Here is a 24,362-nt window from a genome sequence, read left to right as displayed (position 1 = left end):
GGGCGCGCGACAGCCACGCAGACGGGTGGAGAAGCCGCGTGGGCGCCAACCCAGGGCCACAGCCCCCACCCAGCCAGCCCGGGGAGGGAGGGAGGGCGGGGGGCCATGCGCAGCCCATCCCTCCTCCCGCAGCCCAGCAAAGGAGCCATCGTCCCCCCCCCCCCGAGACCCAGGGTGGTCCCCCGGGCCACCCGCGCACCCATCAACCGGCCTTCAGGGATGGCAGGAGGGGACGCATCACCAACCCCACGCCTACACCCACCCCCGCCCGCCCACCCGGGCCACGAGCCACAGCCGCAGCCCCCCAACCGGCACGGCACGCCACGGGACCCCCAGCGGCCCACCAAGCCCCAGGCAAGGCAGGGTCCCCTGCTGGTGCAGGCGACACCCCGCTGATACACCGGCGCCCAGTCAGCGACCCGCGACGGAGCGCAGGGCGGATGCCCAGCCAGAGGAGAGAGGGGAAGGCGGAGGCAGGAGAACGCCCAGGAACTGCCACGGGGCGATGCAAGATCGGAGACCCGACCCCCCAACCTACTCCCGCGGCCGGCAGCCGAGGCAGAGGGGAGGCCACACCCCAGGAGCCACGCCATATAAAAAAGTGTGGGACCCACCTACCACCCTATTACTGTGGCTGCCAGGTTCCCGACTGGCAGCCATCACCCAGCACCGTGATGGGGGTGTGAGGGGAGGGTAGTGCAATGTATGCATTAAAATAGGAGAGCTTGGCTTGGGGCAGTGGGACCGCAGCATGGAGCTTCTGCCCAGCCGCCCGTCCCACCGCCCTTTGCCAGAGCTCTCCTGTGGAGTATGATGTGTGGTGCATATAAAAAAGGTGCAGAGATGGCGGGGCCTGTGGTGAGGAGGCAGCCGTGAGGTACCCCCACCCCCAACAGGTCCCAACCATCCCACAACCTTGGTGTGTGGTGCATTAAAAACAGGGGGGAGCCGGGCCGGGACTGTAAAGCCCGGTCCCAACTCTCCCCGGAGAAATGTATGAGCATGTAAGTGCCAAGGTGAAAAATATTTACATTGTAAAATTGTAAAATGTATTAAAGTCTAACGTTTATCAGTACATTACAGAAAATAATTAACTTTATCACAATATGCTAATTTTTTGAGAAGGTGGCCCCCATGTAATCCATTCCTTGTATGTCTATGCTCCTTGCTTGCTCCTCCTTTACTTTTACCTGAATAAATAGAGTTGCCAGCCCACAAACTGGGGGCAGCAGCAGCAACAATGACTTAATGTCTGTTCTTTTTAGCCAAGCAGTGTTGTTTTTGGCAGCCATTTTAATTTTTGTCTTAAATACTTTTTAGTCTTTTTAGTCATTTCAAATGTGTTAATTTTAGTCAATGAAATCTCAAGACAAATTTCATCTAGTGTTAGGGGCCGTTTACATGGAAATGCGCCGAGAATACGACTCATTTCACGTTTGCATTTACATGGCTCCGTCTTGGTTCAGCCTTGATTTGAACAATGTCCCAATTCCGCATTAAAAGAATGTAGTATTCATGCTAGGCCCTAGGGGGTAGTGCAGTTTGACAAGGCAACAGCCAATGATGCACTTCCTTGACAACAGCTTTGAACAACTCGAAGCAATGGCGACCACACGGTTTATTCTTTTGCTTCAAAAAGAACAAAACGCAAACATAAAATGTTTAAATTAAAAATATTATTAAAACGGTAAATTAAAGCCGACCTTCCCCCATGTTTGAAGTTTTGAATGTTTACTAGCAGCGACTCACCAAAATTTGTACATACATGCAGCTTGATGTAAATTTAGATAATTTTTCGACCTTGTGAAGAAATGTAACAAAATTGCTCAGTGGCGCCCCCTTGAAATTTTCAAAAAGGCCTGTTCCATTCAGTTATTTCAATGAAATTTAAGGAGTCAATATCTTGTGCAAAACTGCTCCACAAAGTTTCTTGCACCCATATTCCAAACCCAAAACGAAAATGGGTATTTTTTGATTGAATGTGAAATTTATATCTAGTTACAGGGTGCATATCTGAGATATTGGCACCTAGGGAGTAGGCATGTGCCGGTATGATTTTTTGACGGTACGATAACCGTGAGCAAAAATATCGCGGTTTCACGGTATCACGGTATTGCAATTATAGCTCCCAAACATTTTGAGTTGTATGGGTTTAAAAAAACAACTTTTTTTCCATTGAAAAGGATTTTTTTTTTTCAGACCATAGTTGCAAATTGGAACATGAATATATTGTTAAAATAAATAAATTGTCGATAAAAAAATATTTTAACTTATTAGACGTATATAAACTTATTATAACTTATAGACTATACTCACAGCCACAGCTCAAGTTGCACAAGATTACAGCAAGAACAAAATAAGTTCTATAAAGTAAAAACACTTCTGAATAAAATTTTTAAAAATTTATGCTGCATGACTTTTTTTTGAGGGTGGAAAAGCTTAAGTGAAGTTTCGCCATTTTCAGCCACTGTGTCAACTCTAGTCTACATGATGTCATGCCTTTGTGTTAAAAAGAACATAAGGAGTTCATAAGTTAGGTAAAAATGTATAAGTTAGTTAAAATGTCAATATTGTTGTGGAAAGGTTTCATCTAAAAAAAAACACAAAAAAAAACAAAACAAAAAAAACACATTGGGAGTGAGACCTCACCTTGATCCAGCGAACGTGGATTTGTGCTTGGGGCAAGATCATCGTTCGCAATTAGCGATCTTTGATGCTATCACTTTTTCCCCTTCATTCAAGCGAATCAAGCTTGTTTTCTCACTCTGCGGCTGTAACACTCAACGAAGTTGCTCTCCCAGCTGAGCCTAGGCTAACATTCATCTTTGTAAGCTTTTACTTAGTTTGTATATAGAATTTGAAAGGAAAATGTGTGTTTTGTTTTTGGCGAACTTTTTCCATGGTGCTAATCTGTGGAAGCTACTCACATGGAAAAATCTAATTGTACAACATTTTAAATGTATTCATTTTGTATATTAAACTTACCACGATTTGAGAGCTCAATAAATTGAAGAACAGTACGCCTCATGTTTGGAGTAATTGTTTTTGGGTTAGCTGGCAGTGTAGCCGATAGCGTCACTCTCACACACAGCAACAAACGGGAGGGGGTGAGCGCTGCTGCGCCAAGCCGCTTCTGGCTGCATTTTTGACACAAGAAAAATAACGAATACCGTCCTACGGTCTGACGGAAAATTTTAGCAACGTTTTCACACCACGGTAAACCGTGAAACCGGTAACCGGCACATGCCTACTAGGGAGTTAGTTGGATCCTCCTCGAAATTGGTGAGACTGTTCATGAGATCTTTAATCAGTTCCTTTCAGGTTGGTCAGTGTAGTTACAAGACCTCATGAGATCTTTAGTCAGTTCCTTTCAGGTTGGTCAGTGTAGTTACAAGACTTTTTGTAATACTATAGGGGTTGGACAAAATAATGGAAACGCCTCACATTTTGGCATCATAATCATTGAAGATAATTGTGAAAGAATGTCATGAGGGACATTCTAATGAAGTTGAGCCTCTTAGAAGATGTCGATTTCCACCGCCATTGTCTGTAAAAGTTAGAGGGTATTCTAACTGAAGAATTCCAGGGTTTCCCCTACACACACAAAATGTGGCGCACCGCCACAATAAAATGAAAGCCGCCACTCTTTGCAAAAGAGATTTTTTTTCTTTTTTTTTTTTAAGGGCCGTTTCAAACTAGTGGCAGCCTAGTGTAAAGAGTCAACCTATTCATTATGTATTGTAATGTCCGTAACTAAGAGACGGTCGGACTGGCGAGCTGTGACGTAGAGGAAAGCGAGTAAGACGAATGGGAGAACGGGCAAGATAGCGAGAGATAGCTGTCGCATGTCGCGGAAGCCCGCTGTTATTTTGCCATTGTTTTTCCTTTATTATTGTTGCCACAATAAAGTGGGTAAGTCAATACAGACTCCTCTCCTTCCCGCTATCCGGGACATTACAGAATTTTGGATAAGACTTTTCGGTGATAGTGAGCAGTGGACGGCAGTCTTAAACGGAACGGCAAGTTTGAATCAATTTGTGCCAAGAGATGGGCCGTCAACAACGCATCCAATAGCAGAGGGGCAGGCGTACTTAGATCTGTGCTATCAGGCTGTTTCAGCGAACGGATAAACGAAATCACGGCTGATGAAACCTTCATAAATGCGCCCCCCCCCCACCCAAGTTTCACGAGCTCTGGGACACTCTAAAAATGACTCTCATACTTCTCCTTGTTAAGCTAAATGGTACCTGGATGTGCGCTTGTGTGGAAATGTAGTTAACGAACAACAAAAAAAGTTATTCACCTTCTCATCAAAACTAGTAAAACTCTTTACGAGGCTTTAAGAATTTCTCCCTACTCCTTGAAATGGGTCCGTCAACTGAAAGACTAGTATTGTTGCGGTAATATAGTACATATTAATTTAAATTTCAACTTGTTCACACACACATTTATATTGACAAAGTGTACAGTAGATAATCTCATAATGCTGAGATAGGATCATGTGTGAGTCAGGTCAGGCAATCCTAAGAAATATAACAAGAGCAGAAAGGGTCAATTGTGTCATATTATAGTATCCTCATACAATAACATACAGACAAACAATAACATTAAACACAAAATACATACACACACACACATACACGCACACAGACAAAACAACAGAATTTAGAATCTAGGTATGTTGGAATTTTTATATTTACTGATCAGGATGTTTTTTAGCATTGTTTTAAAGGTGGAGATGGATTTCTACATGTTCAGCTCATTTCAAATTAGGGCCAAATAAAAGGAAAAAGGACTACGACATTTAAGTCGTACGATTGCTACGAGAAAAAAAGATTATTACGTAGGGTAATGCAGCTGCTACGCATTTTACGTACATGTACTGTAGCAGAGAGCTATGACATTAGCCTGCCTAATGAAATATTTCAAATAGATCTTTGTTATGGTTCTTCTTGGGAAAAAAATGTGAAAAAAAAAATCTCATTTGTCATGATATGATGCAATTTCGCCATGGCACGACATGGTGAGGCTGTCCGACTCCGAAGCAGCCCACCACCACAGCTTAAAAAAAATCTTAAAGGAAACCCTGGAATGGCTTAAAATCCCTTTGGAAACAATTCATAAATTGTACGAATCAATACCTCGGAGAATTTAGGCTGTATTTGCCGCAAAAGGCGGATCACACCAAATTAAATTAGTTTTTGATTGCCATTTTTAAAAATGGCAATCAGTAGCGCTTCCTTTTTTGTAGGACCCTCTTCAAAAGGGTTTTTTTTTCCACCTAGGTGTGTGAATGTATTTCTCATCTCAGGATATACAAAAACATCTCTGTCAGCCATGCCCACAACACAAAAGAGGTTCTACACAAAAAAAGAGTTGAGTTTCAAGCATGTTTGTTTCTCATAAGATGATGAGAGGGGAAGGATCTGCCAACACCCTGAGCTGCGTGCTCCCCGAGCGCCAAACTGCGAGCCCCCGTTCAGTCCTGCTTGCAAGCCTAGTCTGTATTTATTTTTCACCTATTTGATGATATATATTTTTTTATTCCTAAATTGTAATTATTTTACTTGCAGCATCTGTACATATGTTGTCTGCCACAAATATACTGCTCAAAACAACTCTGTTCATTCTGCCGCGTGTCTTCGTATTTGGCACATTTAATCAGGGCAGAAAGAAATGTCTGGGGGAAGATTGTAACCCAGTCTCTCAAAAAAATACAAACAACAAAAAAACTCACATGGCATATTGATTGGAATGCATCGATTCGTTCTTGCCTTCAGCATAACTTCTTATCACAACAATACACACACATGCTTTGGTGTTGTTATCCCTCTTGTTAATGAAAGCATAAGCACTCACTTTTATTGATTTGAAATCAAATTTCAAATTATAAAACTGTTTCTTACAGCACGAATAAGCACTCACCTTTGCTGATTTGAAATCAAATTTCAAATCAGTACTGAGATCACATTGTATTACAATTAGTGTGATCAAAAAAAAGCAGCACACCTTTAGACTCCAAAAGGGGTGGGATACCCAAGCTGTAGTGGGCAATCTTGAACGCGTCTTCAAGATTCTCTTGTGCACTTCTAAGCAGGGCCTTCCTCATGTCTACTAGGCTGGGGTCAATGGACTTAATGACTGCAAGGAAAGCAAGACCACTTGTCCAACTTTTCCCAAAGTCCTGAACGGCTACGCCATACCTTTGGAACAAAAATGATCATGCACCGTTGAATGTTCCTCAAAACTGGTAAACTGAAAGCGCAGCAAAAATCGATTCTAGAGAAAGCTCACACTCACTTGCGCGTTTGTTTTTGTACCCATTGGAGTAGTTTTTTGTAGGCTTTACTGTGTACTCTTCTGGCTGTGGTTGTCATCTCTTTTTCAGCCAATGAAGTGTTGCATTTGGAAATGTCGGTGCTGGTAGGTATGGATGCCAAGCTGGAGGTTGAAGGGAATTGGCTCCGTATGTTGCCAGTCAACTCCTTAATCTGGAGGGATACAGTAAATCATTGAAAAATTCTTGCGTGTGAGTGAGTACATGTGAAAGGTGTTATAGTATTTCTTGGACACAGTCATAGCTTAAAGTGGGAAAAAAAATCTCTAATTTTGTTTTGGGAAACGTTTTGATGCCATATCAGTTGTGGTCAACTGACAACTGTGGTTTTAGCCTACAGCCATGTAATAGTCAAGTGCACAGCCAATAAAGAACCTTAAAAGAGTTTGGGGTTTTCCCCCATTGAAAAAGCAAGAGACCATACAATGAACATTGCATCAGCCAAAATATACACTGTTTTAAAGAAGCAATCTGAAAGATTGACGGCCAAAAGTGGTACTAACCAGGATCAAAATATTGGCAAGCTCAACATGCACTCCCGCTTCGGGTTGGCAAATAGGTGCATGCTGCGTTATTATACCGATGTTGCCTTTCAAACTGAAAAAAAAAACAGGCTAATAAGCTACCGTACGCATTAATGTTAGCAATGATTACAGGTATATGAACAAACAGCATGTGTAGTCCACAACCTATTTCATATAGTTAACCGTCAGTTGACGAGACGGCTCCTATAGACATTGCACCACACCTTCCCGTAGGAGAGCAGCCCAGGCAAAGCTTTGTGGTGGCTTTCACTGTGATAAACTCATACAATGCTCAGGGGTGAAAGTGGGCCAGAACGGTCAGGAACGCAGTTCCGGTATAAGATTCAGGGCCGGAATGCTGTTCCAGTACACAGTGCTTTGATACCGAAAATATGACGGCAACTGTCAAAACACTATGTAAAAAAAAAAATTTTTTTTAATGCTAAGCTGCCACACATGCATTTCATCTCCAAGAAGAAAACAATCTACCAACATCAGATTTACATACACAAGTGTTAACAAGGATAATAAAGTGCTTGTGTAGGGTAATCCGTTTCCACCAATATTTATTATGTATCTTATTCCACGGACGGCATGGAGGTTTGCCCAGCTGCTGCAGTTATCTGAGTCTGATGATAAGGAGTCACGTCAATGTACGAATACACACAGCAAAGCAAAACGCCTGGACTCATTTATCTGTTCAATTGGCTGTCATACTGACATGTGATCAGCAGAGTTAGTTAGCTCTGATTAGTTCAAATGTGCATGTTTTCTGGAACAGCAAGAATAAAAAAAGGTTGTTGAATTGATGCGACAAAAAAGGGCAATGCAACATAAAATGGATCAAATCTTTCAGAGCAACAAAAGATTTGAGGAGGCTTACTTATCATATTTAGTTTTATTTGCTCTGATGGGGAGGTTCAGAACATCTTAGCTGTCAATGTGCACTCTGGACTTAAATTTGTTCATTTATGTTAGGCTTGTTACTTATTAGGCTTGTTACTTATTAATTTCCTTATGATTAAAAAAAAAAAGTCAATGTTTGCACGATCTTCAAAATATATTCCATTTCACTCTGCATACTATAAGTCATTTGTACTTATTTATCTGAATGTATGTTACTTATATATTTGTTATTTAAAAAAAAAAAAAGGAAACATTTCCTTTAACTTCAATTTTTATATACATCCTATGTTCTTAAGTAGTTAAAACTCAGATTGGGCATTTAGTTTGTGCGGAAATGAGGGAAAATAAAAATTAGGAGAGGTTGGGGTTATTGCTGTTTTTGTTAACTTTTATTTTGCAAATCATTGAAAAAATACAATTTTGAATGCAAATCCGTTTTTGTATGTTATACAAATAACTGTGCTAAAACAGTTTTCTTTCAGTTCAGTTTCAGCATTTCAGTAGTTTAAGAGGTTTGCCCCCCCCCCCCCCCCCCACACACACACACAAATGAAAAACAAATAAATAAATAAATAACATTTCTGGCTCTGTGGCGACCTTCATGTCGGGGAGTTCCGGCAAGAAATTCTAGCCACTTTCACCCCTGCACACGCTGCATTCTAACGTCGGATTTAGGTGGAAACAGGACTAAAGTTTTACTGCATACAAGCAGGCAGGAGTGTCTCAAGACTGATTTGGTCGAGGATTCAACGTAATTATTATATAAAATAGCAACATGCATGCGCTTTGAAAAGTTGTGGAAAAAATAGCTTGAAATATTTACATAAAATGAATTCCAGGATTTACGCATTTATTTACAGGAATTTTTTAACTTAACCTCTTGTTTTGTGACGGCCGCCATGTTGGATTTTTTATTTTTACACGATAGTGTACTAGCAGGCCGACTGCCTGTTTTTGGGCAAAAAAAATTCTGCGTCCATTAAAAAAAAAAAAAATTGCTTTCACGTGTTTTTTCATGTAACATTTCAATCTAAAAACTTTCAGTGCAGCACCATGGGGAAGAAGTGTTGAGGGAACTACAAGTCTGTTAAGGTGGCTACAAGTTGACCCAGAAGGTGCTGGTGCCCACCGCCTCCGCTCTGCACATCACGTGCAATGCCCTGCCCGCCTCCTACAGGGACCTCATCCTTCGCCAGATCCCCGGTGTCAAGTATGTGTATCTGGGGAAGGCCAACTCTCACCCGACGGAGCATTCTTTTGGCAAGCGCCGCCACATGTGCGGCACCAATTACTGCGCCTGCACTTGCTAAAGCTCGTCGGGTTCTTCCACGCTGACGTGCAGGCCGACCTGGACCACGCCAAGGCAGACGGAAAAGAGGATGACGAGGAGATCTAGGTAGAGCTTGCCAGGGAGCTGGCCGACGGTCAGTCAGACCTGCAGACAGAAGAGTTACTATGCCGGCTACCTGGCCAGAAAGGTCCAGGCGAACTCCTCTTTGGCTGAGTGCTTCAAGTAGGAGAACATGGAGATCCCCTTGGAGCTCGAGAGGGGTGACCCGCCCTCTGTGATTTTCGACACCCTGCTCGGGCTGGAGACTGGCCGGGTGGTCCTTAAGCGGCCATCTCTCCCCATGGCCCACATGGCGTCCTTCGGGATGTCGCTGTGGGTCTCCCTGATGTGCAGGGAGGACAAGAAGGGGCGCAGGGTTAGGTTCCTTGCCCTTGCCATGCACCACAGGGATGGCTTCGGACACCTGCTGGAGTTCCTGGCAGCCTCAGACCCCCCTGACCTTGCAGGGGTACAGGTGCCAGCAGGGGCACAGGCTGGCAGACACCATTTTGCCGCACATCAGGAGGTCCCTCTTCCACTGTTTTGGTCCAAACTTCTCCAAGGATGTGACACCAGAAGCGAGGAAAAACAAGGCCTTGGCGTGGCCGACCGGCAGGAAGAGGAGCAGAGTCGTGGCGGGCAGGAAGGTGATGGCGAGGAACAGGGACTGGTACAAGTCCAGGAAGCTGACCGGGGCCCACAAGTCATAGGCCAAGAGGCAATGTGATAGTTGAAAGACAAGGGCCAGATAGCTGACAGAACATGCTGTGGCAACTGTGACATTGGAATTCAGTAAGTTCAATAGGTTTTCATTGTATATTGAATAGGGGTGTAACGGTACACAAAAATCTCGGTTCGGTATTTACCTCGGTTTTGAGGTCACGGTTCGGTTCATTTTCGGTGAAGTAAAAACAACAAAATGCAAAATATAAATGTGCTAGTTGTTTATTATACACTTTTGTGCTTTCAACAATAGGAACATTAGCCTATACAAAGCTAGAATTCTGCTCAAAAAGTAGCGGGTATTTAAAGATAATCCAACAACAATTTGCCTTTCAGACCCCGCGTATTTTTTCTGGAAGAAAGAAGAAAAAAGAAGTCCTATGCTAAAGAGAAAAGCAATCCCAATGACAAAGATTTTAACATGTATTTTACAAATGAAATGCCTCAATGAAACATTTTTTTTCGTATGAACGGTTTTCAAAAGCTTTATTGGTGGATTTTCTCAAGTTTAAGTGCCACACAGAAATTAATAAATTTAATTGCGTAAGCAGGATGTGTGTATTATTATTATTATTATTTAATTACAGGTGTTTTAGCTCATTTCAATTTATTTTACTTAAATGAGCTATTATTTATTTTATTATGTGTTTATATTTTACAAATGTGATGTAGTATTCATTTATATTGTATATTTTATGTTGTATAACTTTAGTTCCTATGTGAATATTAGTTCCTACTTGTTTTGTTGTGGTAGGAGGGTTTTGTTACTTTTGTATTGCCCACGGGGCCGTGTTGGTTGTTATTATGGCAGAGAAGACAGCAGTAAAAAAAGACAAGTCAACTGTGCCCCGATCGGCCACTGAAGAGATCTGATGGACTCAAAAAGTAGGTTACAATTGCATATTAGTTTGAAAATCGACCGGATCCACTGTATTATTACACGAGTGACTTCCGGCCCGATCCTAGCTAGTAGTATTGACGCAGGAGGGCCTTGTGAAGTTGCTATTTTGGGCAAAAACTTATATGATATGTGAAATCTTGCTATTCATCCTGAAAATATAGGTAAACGTTTTGTTTTTGCTTTGTCAGCTTGAGGGCAACAATTCTTTCAAGAATATAATGGGAGATGGAAACATTACGCGCAGATGAGGGAAAACAAGTATAACAACCTGAAAGAAGAGAATAATGTTCCAGATAAGTCCCAAGATGATTGATGAGTTTCCATCTACAACATCGGCAGCATCAATGCTAACGAGCTTCACCTGTTGAGCACAGCACGCAATTGTATGAACACTGGATCCTCACAGTTTTGGGATAGTATACTGTACGTCAGCTTTGCACTCACTTTTCTCTCCTCAAGGAAAGACAAGACTTTGACAATATTGTTAAGTCTGAAAATTCGATGTGACGACTTCTTGAATCCGTGAAGCTAAACAATCATGTTACATATTGACAGCAACAAAAGAAATATCGTATAATTACATTCAGTGATTTTAACAGAAGAAAAAAGTACAAATAAAGAGCGGAGATCTGACCAGCTTGCAGCCAGACAGCTCCTCCAGAAGCGCCATGAGGATATGCCCATCCTGAATATCTTGGAAAAGATCTTGGACTTCAATGGGTGGATTACACTGAGAAAAAATGGAAAGAGAAAAGAACAGGATCGAACTGAGCACAGTACATAGATGCTATGTGCAATTCTCATGTTTTGTCTTTAGCACGAATTAATGTTGTTTTTGGCAGTCCTTTTAATTTTGTCTTAATCTTTTAGACGAAAATACTTTTTCGTCTTAGTCATTTCAAACTGTGTTCGTCTTCGTCTGGTTTTGGTCAAAATTTTGTCTAGTTTTAGTTGACAATTACTCAAAATGTTTTCGTCTGTAAACTTTTAGTCCATGAATGAATAAATAATAAAGGTTTCCAACAATTTCGAATGAACATTGACAGACGAGCAAATAAATGTAGAGCGTGCAAGTACATCACCATTTTTGTGACGATAATACACACTCGACAGGAAAACTGTACATTGTTTTCAATGAATTAAACTCACCTGGACGCCATGAACTGTATGTAAAAAGTTTTGCAAGGGACGGCACTCACCACGCTAAATGCTAACGCAAACGCCTATTTTATATAATTTATACATTGCGAGTTACATTTCGTGTGTGATGATCACTCAGCAGCACAGACCTTTAAAGGCTAAAACAACATGTCATATCTAGCCAAGATAAGAAAAAAATTAACAAGCAGCACTCATTCCACCCACTTGTACTGCACACCTGATAGTCATCATAGTCTCCCTACTTTTTCACCCACAGCCCTCTGCCTCAGTGAGAGTTTGTTAGCACTTTCAGCAACCTACGAGCGTTACCTGTCACCTTGCCATGACTACAGTCACCTGGACCATATATAAACAACCAATGCATGAAGGAGCAGGGAAATAGAGAGTTTTCTGTAGTGAGGGTGAGATGAAGCCTCATGAAGCCTTGCACCACTTGAGCCAATTGGTTCGAGAAAGGGTTCATTTCTTGGAGCTTCATGTGTCCAGGGAACCATCTACTGGCTAACTGTGTATTCAGTCATTTGTCTCCCAGCCACATTAGGGATTTGTTAATTTATGTGTGTGTGTCTGTTGGGAAGGCATTATTTAGCAAAATATTGTCTGACCAAATCCTCCTCCATGTACATAGATTATCACATAGGCATAATGTATATATTTTTCTTCAACTTTCTATTCACTGTTTTCCAGTCACAGAAGTTAAATTTAGCAAACATCTTCAGCATTGGGATCAAACTCATAACCTGAGTGACCATGATGTATGGGGGGGTGGGGGGTGGGGGGGGGGGGATAGTACCCCTTGAATCAAAAATCAAATCAAAACAGGACCTATACATATGAAACAAAAACGCACACATAAACATCACCTCAGAGTCATAAAATATATGATATGATGTCTCCTGTAGGTCAGCAGTGCCAAGCAGCTCCACAAAATTCAACATACAACAAATTATAGGTTATATACAGTAAACGTTTGAACTTTTGGGTTCAGTAAGAGGAGTTGTCACATAGTCACAGTCTCATATGTCACTAATGAAGTAAAACCTACAATATATATGTGTATATTTTTAATGTAGTCTGTGTGAAAATAATTTCATTAATAGCATTATCATAATATGGTAGGTTGTGCAATGTTATTTTTTCTGGTAATGACATGTGCGTATGTCGCCAGTGTTGCATGGATCCGGGCCGCGCGACGCAATCCGTACCCTTACCCAGGACAGAACTCGAACTCACTTGCATGACACGTCCAGCACGGTAGGCAGCTACTCTGACCACCAAGCCAGAAGCCCGGGGTACCCTCTTTGCCTACCAGCGCACCCACATGAGGAAAGAGCGGTTTCGACACAACGGACTTGCGTGAATCCGTTTCACGTCATCAGAGAGAACAGTAAACATGTTCGTGTAACATGAAAAAGGTTACCGATTATGCTTGTGCCATTTGGACATTGATGAAGCGACAGAATGGTGGGGATTTTCATTGTTTTATTTTTTTTTCCCCACGTCTCTCTTGCTGGCTTCATCCTAGTATCAACTACTGTACCTTTCTTTCAACTTAAACTTTTCACTCTCCAAACCACCTCCAAATTATCCAAACTCTCACTTGATCACAACTCTCCTGCTAACACCCACATTTTCAATGCAGCCAGAGGTGTTGATAGACGGAAGCGAGCTGTCAAACCGTGCAGCAAATCTAAAGCACTCAATGAAGCGATCACATGGTACAGTTTAGCAGCGAGGCTTCGGACGTCATCATTTTCGGAACCTCCCCTAAACGAAGCGAGCCTCTGTACGCGCTTCGCAGAAAAGTCCCTTCATTATTAGACACACGCTTCGAAGACTCTGTGCACCTCATGACATCACTAGTTTTCTGGGATTCAGTCATTGGCCTCTACTGTGGCAGTAAATGATCCAATGTTTACATACGTTTACAACATGTATACAGTAAATTGAGAGGACGCCACAGTCACATTTCAATTTGGGCTTTTGAGTCACCAATAATTATGCCTGGTAACTTTTGCCGATCAGTGAGAGGGCCCCGAAAGTAAATTCTGCTTCCGGATCCAAAAAGACCAGGGTCCTGGGTGACATTCATAATTGTAAATTAAAAGCAATCTGGAAATATTTTTAATCTGGACAAAAAGACAAACTGGCTGATGTACTTGTATTTTTCAAGGATTGTAGAGCAGCTCTTGACAGTGAACAGCTCTGTCCTCGAGACTGAGATGCAGAGGAGGGGAGAATGGCAGCAATGCTATTATCACTTTTGAACAATGACTCCCACCTGCTACAGGTGGGAGCCATGGAAGGACTCAGTCAGCTCCTTAGAGACAGACTCATTGGCCCCTAATTTGTGAAGGAGCACTACCTCACCTTCACTCATTCTTATACTGCTTTTGGTAATTTTTTTTTTTAACTGTCAACTGCTCTTGAGCAAATGAATGATTCGCTACATATTGAAATGAGCCATGTGTAAGATTGGTGGCCAAAAGTGGAACTGCAACCAGGATCTACATTTTTTTTCCCCCCCATTTTTTTCCTCATAAGATATAATTAGCGCGAGCTAAGTGCTTCGTGTGGAACCTATGCGAGTTTAATGCTGCCTTCAAATGCTCTAGAAAAGATTATGTGGTCGTTAGAGGTGTGCGAAATTTCTGATTCTTAGATTATTCGCGATTCGGCCGTGGAAGTTTCAAGAACGATTAACAAACATCCAAATTCCGATTATTGAAATATGTCAAGTAAAGCGGAACTAAAACACAGTCAGCGCGGTGTTCGGGACGCAATGAGGAACTGACCGAGAGTAAACATCATGCTTGTCATTACCCGAGTAATGACAATGCTTAACTCACTGCTCTGGCTCAACTCATGCCACTAGATAAAAGAAACTAAAATACCTGATTGCTGCCGACAGCCACTACAAACTATGCCCACATAAGGCTACGGTAGATAATACATATCATATGTATATAGAACTAGATGCGAAATGACAGACTCGACGGCGTTAGCAGCACATGTATAGAAAACTAGATGCGAATGACAGACTTGCCAGCTGCCATCTTAAAAGCAGGAGACTTCCCTAGAAGGCTGTTGTAGCTAACCTTCCAAGCAAACCTAATTAACTTTTTATCTGAAATACTCCTAAATCGGAAAAATCTTGACTTGAATCTATCCTTAAAGCAGTTTTACAACTTTCACACATCACTGTTCACTCTTTCTTACCCACCATAACCCCTGGCTCTGTTTATCTTTACTTCTCTCTATTGTGATTTTGATCTTTTAACCTTTTAATACCTTTTTTGTCGTACTGTGATTCCATGTCTCTTGTGAAGCGTCTTTGTTTGGTTTGAAAAGCGCTCAAAAAATAAAATGTGTTATTATTATTATTACACATTAAAAGTAGACAAAAGGGAAATTGTGGAAAAATGGGAGCAATTTTAACAACTTTAACGGTTGATTCACAACATTAAATTAATTGAATGTAGTTAAAAGCTGCTAATACAGAATATGGACTTGAGTATTTTATTTACCGTTTTGAACTGTTAACTTGATACTGAAATAGTAGTTTAGTTAAGCCTGAGAGGCTTTTTGTACAATTTTTGTAACTAATGTACGAAACATTAAAAGCAGCTAATAGCTTGGTAGGTTGTTGGATGTCATCAACAATTGATTTATAATCTAATCGTGGCTTCTGAATTGTAATCCGAATCGTTAGGTGCCCAAAGAATCCCACTTTTAGTGGTTGTTGCAAAAAAAAAAAAACAGACATGGGCTTCATTTTGTTTTGTTGTGTGGGCCAAATCATTTTAGACTTATTAATTAATCTACGACAAGAAGTGACTGCATCAAAATCCAAACAGAAAGTTATGCAAAATAAACATGCAAATTGATGATAAATCTTTAAAAACTTAGTTTCTTACTAACCCTTTTTTGTTCGCAGTCCGCCATTTTAAAGAAAAGTAAAAGGTCGTCCCATCTCTGACTCTGATATCATAATAAAATCCCAGTTCTCCAGTAGCAAATACGACTTGAGGGGGGTTTTACATGCCATTTTCAACTCGAGAAGTGGTATTTACAATAATTACGACAGCATAAACATCAGACACTCAGGGCTCCAAATGGGTAGTATTTGCAGGCATGACACTGTGTCTTCAATTGATTATTGTTATTCTTATTTTATATTACACAACAACTTATGTCTTGAATGCAAGTTTATAAAATTAATGATGCCTGTCAAATGCTAGTTTCCACAACCGGGGATCCGACCGGCAAGGTCTCTGCCTTGGTCTGCTACCCGATCCACATAGCACCGGACCCTGCAGATTCAACCTGTGGGTGTTGGGTCCACGGGACGACGAGCCTATGTATCCGGTTCGGGCTGTGCCCGGCCGGGCCCCATGGGCGAAGGCCCGACCACCAGGCGCTCGCACATGGGCCCCAACCCCAGGCCTGGCTCCAGGGCGGAGACCCAGTACAATTCGCAGCAGAGTGTGAAGCGGCTGGGATGAGAATAAGCACCTCCAAGTCTGAGGCTAAGGTTCTCGGCCGGAAAAGGGTGGATTGCTCGCTCCAGGTCAGGGGTGAGTTCCTGCCCCAGGTGGAGGAGTTTAAGTATCTCGGCATCTTGTTCACGAGAGAGGGTACTGTAGGTCAGAGCGTGAGATTGACAGGAGAATTGGGGCGGCGTCCGCAGTGTTGCGGGTGCTTAACTAGTCTGCCGTGGTGAAGAGGGAGCTGAGCCGGAAGGCGAAGTTCTTGATTTACCGGTCAATCTATGTTCCTAACCTCACCTATGGCCATGAACTTTGGGTAATGACCGAAAGAACAAGATCGCGGATACAAGCGGCTGAAATGAGTTTTCTTCGCAGAGTGGCCGGGCTCAGCCTTCCAGATGGGGTGAGGAGCTCGGTCATCCGGGAGGGACTCTGAGTAGAGCCGCTATTCCTCAATGTCAAGAGGAGCCAGTTGAGGTGGTTTGGACATCTGGTTAGGATGCCCCCTGGACGCCTCCCCCAAGAAGTGTTTCAGGCATGTCCAACTGGGAGGAGACCCTGGGGTCGACACAGGAAATGCTGGAGGGATTATATCTCTAAGCTGGCCTGGGAACGCCTTGGGATTCTCCCAGATGAGCTGGTGGAAGTGGCTGGGGAGAGGGCTGTCTGGGCCTCTTTGCTGAGGCAGGTGCCCCCGTGACCCAGATTCGGATAAGCGGGAGATGACGACGACGAGATGCCTGTCAAAATGTCTGCAAGTTTTATTGTTCCGTTAATTACAGTGTTAGGAGGGAGTTTTCTTTTGCTATTCAACAGAACACTTGTTTAACGATGTCAGGCTTTCGTTGTTGTTTTCTAAAAAAATTTAATCAGAACTCGGCGACTGCTTGTAAAAGCTGATCATGCTCTCCGTCCCTGCACTCCGCTCCTGAAAAAAATATTGCTCACAAAACGGAGTGTGGTCACATCATGCATCTAAATAAATACTCCCGCAGAAATAAATGAATTACGGTAGTGGTGTGACATTGTTTTGGCCGCATGGGTATTTTGAACAACGATCTTCATTTTGAATTCATTGACTATGTCAGATATGTTAATATCATTTTTTTATCGGCATGCTAGGATGGCACTCGTGATTCGCGATAGCTTAGCCACTCTGGAGCCCTGAAATGAAAAATTAACTGACAACTAACTCCAGCGACTAATTAAACCCCAGCAGACTCGAAAATTAGGCCTAATGTCAAAAATTCTGAACTTCCGCTTTGAGGCAGCGTTTTTCCCGCAAGACGGCAGCACAGTGGATTTTCTTGTGAGAGAGATCAATATGGGGTCTCAAGACGGTTTAGTGCAGGTGGTGCAAAAGGAAAAAGATGAAGCTTACTATTGAAATTAAGATACAAATAATGGCATATGTCTACAATCTCGACGGTCCTCTTCTGACTTCTGTTCACCATAAGTTAAGGTGACATTTACTATTATTGTGACATTGGTAAGGAAGTCGCCAGTTTCGTCAGAATTTTAATTATTTATTTGAGAACTTGTGCAACACAACACGGCTACTGTTTGCCCAAGCCGACGCCAATAACTACAAAACATAAAATGTGAAAGTAAAAACTTCCCACTCTTCCACACCTCTCTCACTCTCTTATCAGGAACAGCATGCTAAACACTATCGCCACATGAGAACCCCATTCGTTACATTATTACATTGTTACTATTAAGATTTGAATTCATAATTTGTTTTGCTTTGTGTAATTGCTATATGTAATTTTACCTGTAGTATTTATGAAGTATGTTTTTGGGCTGTGGAACGAATTCATCGAATTCTGTATTCTCATGGGAAAATACAGCTCGACATATGACAGGGCTTCAGACTGCAACCAAATGGAGGCATTTTATGACTAAAAAGTAGAGCCAGTGTGAGTATTTTTTTCATCTATTCGCATAATTGCGACCAGTAAGCATTTTTTTTTTTTTTTTTAAAGCGTGACTCCATCACGCTTAAATCGACTACTTCAAGGTAATCTAACGTGCTGGTTTGCCAAGGGAAAATACAACAGAAGAAAAAAGAAGAGAGAGCGAGACTCAATAAACGGCCACTCAGAGAGGCTCCGCCTGCCTCGGCCACATTTACGCAATGTCCTTCTGGTAGTCTCCGGTTGTGGTTTGCACTTCCAGGAAATATACGCGGCGCCACACTATGTTTCTATTTGATATTGTCCAAGTGCTAATTGCACAACGATTGTAAAATCCTAAGTAAGGATGTTAAACTTTTTTGTTTTCTCAAGATTTATTTCAATCGCAACTCTGCGACCGCTTGTAAAAGCAGAGCGTGACCACACTCTCCCTCCCGTGTGATGCATTCAAATGCGAAACGAAACGAAACAGTGCTCATTTTAAAATATGTTGGGTGTTTTGGCTCTCTTGGTCAAAATGGTTCCCGATCCCTGACTTAAACCCATGGCTATCTTTAGATTCTGCTTTTTTCTTTGAATTCTTTTATACGTGTGTGTATATTATATATATATATATATATATAAAATTACATACTGTATATTTACATATTTGTGTCGGAAAACACTCAGGTGACTTGAAGTTCTGCTCTGAGACCCCCCAATTTGGCCAAATTTCAAAATTGTCCGATATGCACGTGTGATACATCATTGGAAAGCTTAAAATCTCAATTTTCTTTGGGAAGAACAATTTTGAACAGGAGGGCATTTAAAAATAAAAAAAAAAATTTAAAAAATAAACATTTTTAAAGAGCACGCGAGAGCAGGATTAAAGACGCCACAATTTTAACGAGATATCACTTACATACCATGTTTGGATCCCAAAAAATTTTCATTGTGCTGTAATTTGTTTAAAATATGCGAGTAATTTTAAAAAGTTTTTTTTTTTTTTTTAAACATATTTAGACATCAATTAATGATTCTAAGCTAAAAATGACAGACATTTTGAATAAAAAATATAATTGCTTACCTTCTTTTTATTGCTGGGTTGAAACAAAAGCGGTTGCACGACATCTATAAATGGGGGTTTTCAGGTAAAACGGACAAATTAAAAATAGTTCTGAGGCTTAGTGCGGCATGAATCTGCTATGGCAGCATATAGACATATTGTTCTATCAAACAACAGTTGTTTTGGCTTAAAATAAAGCAGTTTCTTTTAAAGAAGGGTGCGAGAGCAGAAACTGCTTTTTCAGTCTTATCTGTTTTCCGCCATACATATATATATATATATATATATGGCCATGAACTCCTATATGTCGTATTCGTATATATACATATATACGAAGGGCATTCAAAAAGTAATGCACTGAAGTGCATTGCTCGTACAGGATTTTACCAATCTTTTTTATATTTGGCACAAACATGATGGGACAAACCTTCTTGCGATTGTTATATGTGTTTTTCTTATTTTCAGATTTTTAAAACAAACTAGCTTCCAAAATGGCTGCCCCTCTTGAAGCTCGTCAGAAACAAAGAGCTGTAATCGAATTCCTTGTTGCAGAGGGAGAAACCCCTCTGAGGATTCAACCCCAGCTGGAAAATGTCTACAAGGATGATACCATAGACTATAGCAGGGGTTTTCAACCCAGTCCTCAAGGCACACTGTGGGTCCTGGTTTTTGTTCCAGCCGATCCAGCAGAGACAGTTGAACCAATGAGGCTTCTGCTAAAACAAGCCACACCTGACTGCAATCAACTGATTGCACTTGTAAAACACCAGATTGGGGAAAAAGTGTTGTCATCTTGTTTGGTAAGAATGAAATCCTGCACCCACAGTGTGCCTTAGTGGAATAGGTTGGGAACCCCTGGACTATAGTACTGTAAAAAGATGGGTGCTGCGATTTAAAAACAGTACTGAAGACCACGAAGAGGTGGATAAAGCCAGCATAGCTGATAAACCCAAAAAGTTCAAGGCCCAAAAATCAGCTGGCAAAATTATGGCCTCCGTTTTTTGGGATTCTCAAGGTGTAATCCTTTTTTGCCGAAGGGGGAAACCATTAACTCTGAGGTATACATTGAGACTCTTAGGAAGCTCAAAGCAAGAATTCGACGTGTTCGGCCTAACTTGGACATTGCAAATGTGCTCCTCTTGCATGACAACGCACGTCCTCACACAACCATCAGGACCATGGAGGTCATCACTTAATTTGGATGGACTGTGATACCAGATCCGCCATATTATCCTGATTTGGCACAGTCAGACCACCACCTCTTTGGTCCAATGAAAGAAGGACTCCAGGGCAACCGATATGGCAATGACGAAGTGAAAACTGCTGTCAAGAACTGGTTTAGAGATCAACCGGCTGAGTTCTACAAAACTGGTATACATGCCCTCGTTCATAGGTGGACTGTAGCTCTTGAGAGAGGTGGAGACTATGTGGAGAAGTAAAAATGTAATCCTCACACTTGTACCTTTCTTTTGATGTATAATATATGCTGCCATTATAATTTGTTTGTACATAATAAAGTTGGTAAAGGTGCATTACTTTATAAATACCCCTCGTATATATACTTATGTACAGTATGTTGAATGTATATATCCGTCTTGTGTCTTATCTTTCCATTCCAAAAGTAATTTACAGAAAAATATGGCATATTGTAGAGATGGTTTGAATTGCGATGAATTACGATTAATTCATTTTTAAGCTGTGATTAACTCAATTAAAAATTTTAATCGTTTGACAGCCCTAATAACCCTTACTTTTCGAGGCTGTGGTCATTAAGTTAATATGAGAAACTTGAAACTGTTCAGTGTTGCAACTGTTCAATTTTGCACATCATCCATCCATCCATCCATCCATTATCTTCCCCTTAGTCCGGGATCAGGTCGCGGGGGCAGCAGCTTTAGCAGGGAAGCCCACACTTCCCTCTCCCCAGCCCCTTCAGCCAGCTCCTCCGGCGGGATTCCAAGGCATTCCCAGGCCAGCCGAGGGACAGTCTCTCCAGCGTCGACCCCGGGGCCTCCCGCCGGTAGGACATGCCCGAAACGCCTCTCCGGGGAGGCGTCCCGGAACGCCTCTCCAGGGAGGCGTCCAGGAGGCATCCAAACCAGATGCCCGAGCCACCTCAACTGGCTCCTCTCAACGCGGAGGAGTAGCAAGGCAAGGCAAGGCAAGGCAAGGCAAGGCAAATTTATTTATATAGCACAATTCAACACAAGGCAATTCAAAGTGCTTTACATCACATTAAGACCATAAAAATCACATTTAAATCAACACAACGTAAAAACCAAGACAAATGATCGCATTTAATCACAGAATAAAAATAATAAAAATAAAACAAAAATAAAAATAAAGCAAAAACTACTACTACTAATAATCCTTGAAATCAGCAATGGAGATAAGCACAAGAGGAATAGAAGGCAGGTAGGTTGAAATATATAGACAGTTATGGATATGCAGTGCCAAACAAAAGCGTTTTTAGCCCTGATTTAAAGGAGCTAACAGTTTGAGCATACTTCAGACGTTCAGGTAACTTGTTCCAGAGGTGAGGAGCATAATAACTAAATGCTGCCTCACCCTGCTTGGTTCTTGTTCTTGGAACATGCAGAAGACCCGTTCCAGACGACCTTAGGGGTCTAGATGTCTCATAGGAATCTAACAAGTCAAGCATGTATTTTGGTCCAAGGCCATTAAGTGTTTTGTAGACGAGCAGTAGTATTTTATAGTCTATCCTTTGACTCACTGGAAGCCAGTGTAGCGATTTCAAAACCGGTGTAATGTGGTCCAGCTTCCTTGTATTTGTGAGGACTCTGGCTGCAGCATTCTGTACTAGCTGCAGCTTCCTGACTGATTTTCTATCAAGACCTGTAAATATACCGTTGGAGTAGTCCAATCTGCTGAAAATGAATGCATGCATAAGTTTTTCCATGTCTTGTTGAGTCAGAAGCCCCTTAATTCTGGTTATATTTTTTAGGTGTTAATAAGCGGATTTAGTGACGGACTTTAGATGGCTATCAAATTTTAGGTCTGAGTCAATAATTACGCCAAGGTTTCTGACTTGATTTGTAGCTGTAAGTGACATTGTGCTAAGTTGGCTGCTTATCTTTGACCTTTCCTTTTTTGGCCCAAAAATGATCACCTCTGTCTTCTCCACATTTAACTGGAGAAAATTCTGGCACATCCATTCATTGATTTGACGAATGCATTTACTCAGGGAGACTAAGGGACTATAATCATGTGGGGACACAGAAATGTACAGTTGTGTGCATGCTGCATAGGCGTGATAAGAGATGTCATACTGTTCCATTATCTGAGCTAACGGAAGCATATAGATGTTAAATAAGAGTGGTCCAAGAATTGACCCTTGAGGGACTCCACACGTGAATTTGGTTCGTTCTGACTGATAGTTTCCAATTGACACAAAGAAATCTCTATCATGTAAATAGGATGTGAACCACTGAAGAATAGTGTCAGTAAGCCCTACCCACTGTTCCAATCTGCTGAGTAGTATGTTGTGATCAACCGTGTCAAATGCGGCTTGACACCAAGCCCCTCCCGGATGACCGGGCTTCTCACCCTATCTCTAAGGGAGAGCCCCGACACCTTGCGGCGGAAACTCACTTCGGCTGCTTGTATCCGGGATCTTGTTCTTTCGGTCACGACCCACAGCTCGTGACCATAGGTGAGGGTTGGAACGCAGATCGACCGGTAAATTGAGAGCTTCGCCTTTTGGCTCAGCTCCTTCTTCCCCACAACGGATCGGTGCAGAGTCCGCATCACTGCAGATGCTGCACCGATCCGCCTGTCAATCTCCCGCTCCCTCCTACCCTCACTCGTGAACAAGACCCCAAGATACTTGAACTCCCCCACTTGGGGCAGGATCTCATCCCCGACCCGGAGAGGGTATGCCACCCTTTTCCGGCTGAGAACCATGGTCTCGGATTTGGAGGTGCTGATCTTCATCCCAACCGCTTCACACTCGGCTGCGAGCCGCCCCAGTGAAAGTTGAAGGTCACGGCTTGATGAAGCCAACAGCACCACATCATCTGCAAAAAGCAGAGATGCAATGCTGAGGCCACCAAACCGGACACCCTCAACGCTTCGGCTGCGCCTAGAAATTTACTGCCGGCAATGCGGACCAGACTCTGACACCGGTCGTACAGGGACCGAACAGCTCTTACCAAGGGGCTCGGTAACCCGTACTCCCGGAGCACCCTCCACAGGACTCCCCGAGGCACACGGTCGAACGCCTTCTCCAAATCCACAAAACACATGGAGACTGGTTGGACGAACTCCCATGCACCCTCGAGGACCCTGCCGAGGGTGTAGAGCTGGTCCACTGTTCCACGGCCGGGACGAAAACCACACTGCTCCTCCTGAATCCGAGATCCGACTTCCTGACGGACCCTCCTCTCCAGCATCCCCTGAATAGACTTTACCGGGGAGGCTGAGGAGTGTGATTCCTCTATAATTGGAACACACCCTCCGGTCCCCCTTTTTAAAAAGGGGGACCACCACCCCGGTCTGCCAATCCAGAGGCACTGTCCCCGATGTCCACGCGATGTTGTAGAGGCGTGTCAGCTATGACAGCCCCACAACATCCAGAGCCTTTAGGAACTCCGGGCGGATCTCATCGACCCCCGGGGCCTTGCCACCGAGGGGCTTTCCAACAGCCTCAGTGACTTCAACCCCAGAGATTGGAGAGCCCACCTCAGAGTCCCCAGACTCTGCTCCCTCCAAGGGAGGCGTGTCGGTGGGATTGAGGAGGTCTTCGAAGTATTCTCCCCACCGACTCACGACGTCCCGAGTCGAGGTCAGCAGTACCCCATCTTCACTGTACACAGTGTTAATGGTGCACTGCTTTCCTCTGCTCAGACGCCGGATGGTGGACCAAAGTTTCCTCGAAGCCGTCCAAAAGTAGTTTTCCATGGCCTTGCCAAACTCCCCCCATGTCCAAGTTTTTGCCTCGGCGACCGCCGAAGCCGCAGTCCGCTTGGCCAGCCGGTACCTGTCAGCTGCCTCCGGAGTCCCACAGACC

General features: G+C 42.7%; 1 protein-coding gene across 6 annotated transcripts in view; it reads right to left on the bottom strand.

Moving 5' to 3' along the window:
* LOC130931246 (uncharacterized) overlaps nt 1-24,362 on the bottom strand; it is a 159,601-nt gene that overhangs the window by 43,086 nt on the left and 92,153 nt on the right. For 5 of the 6 annotated variants that reach the window (XM_057859873.1, XM_057859874.1, XM_057859870.1 and 2 more), the window contains 5 exons: nt 11,356-11,451; nt 11,166-11,249; nt 10,990-11,082; nt 6,301-6,491; nt 6,010-6,203 (listed from right to left, as the gene is read on the bottom strand). In XM_057859873.1, the coding sequence (XP_057715856.1) occupies nt 6,010-6,203; nt 6,301-6,491; nt 10,990-11,082; nt 11,166-11,249; nt 11,356-11,451 (658 nt within the window). The remainder of the gene's footprint in view (nt 1-6,009; nt 6,204-6,300; nt 6,492-10,989; nt 11,083-11,165; nt 11,250-11,355; nt 11,452-24,362) is intronic. The other variant, XM_057859875.1, reaches the window with a different exon arrangement.

The sequence above is a fragment of the Corythoichthys intestinalis genome, chromosome 15 (assembly GCF_030265065.1).
Source record: "Corythoichthys intestinalis isolate RoL2023-P3 chromosome 15, ASM3026506v1, whole genome shotgun sequence".
In the NCBI taxonomy this organism is placed as follows: Eukaryota; Metazoa; Chordata; class Actinopteri; order Syngnathiformes; family Syngnathidae; genus Corythoichthys; species Corythoichthys intestinalis.
This window is presented reverse-complemented; position numbering and strand designations above follow the sequence as displayed.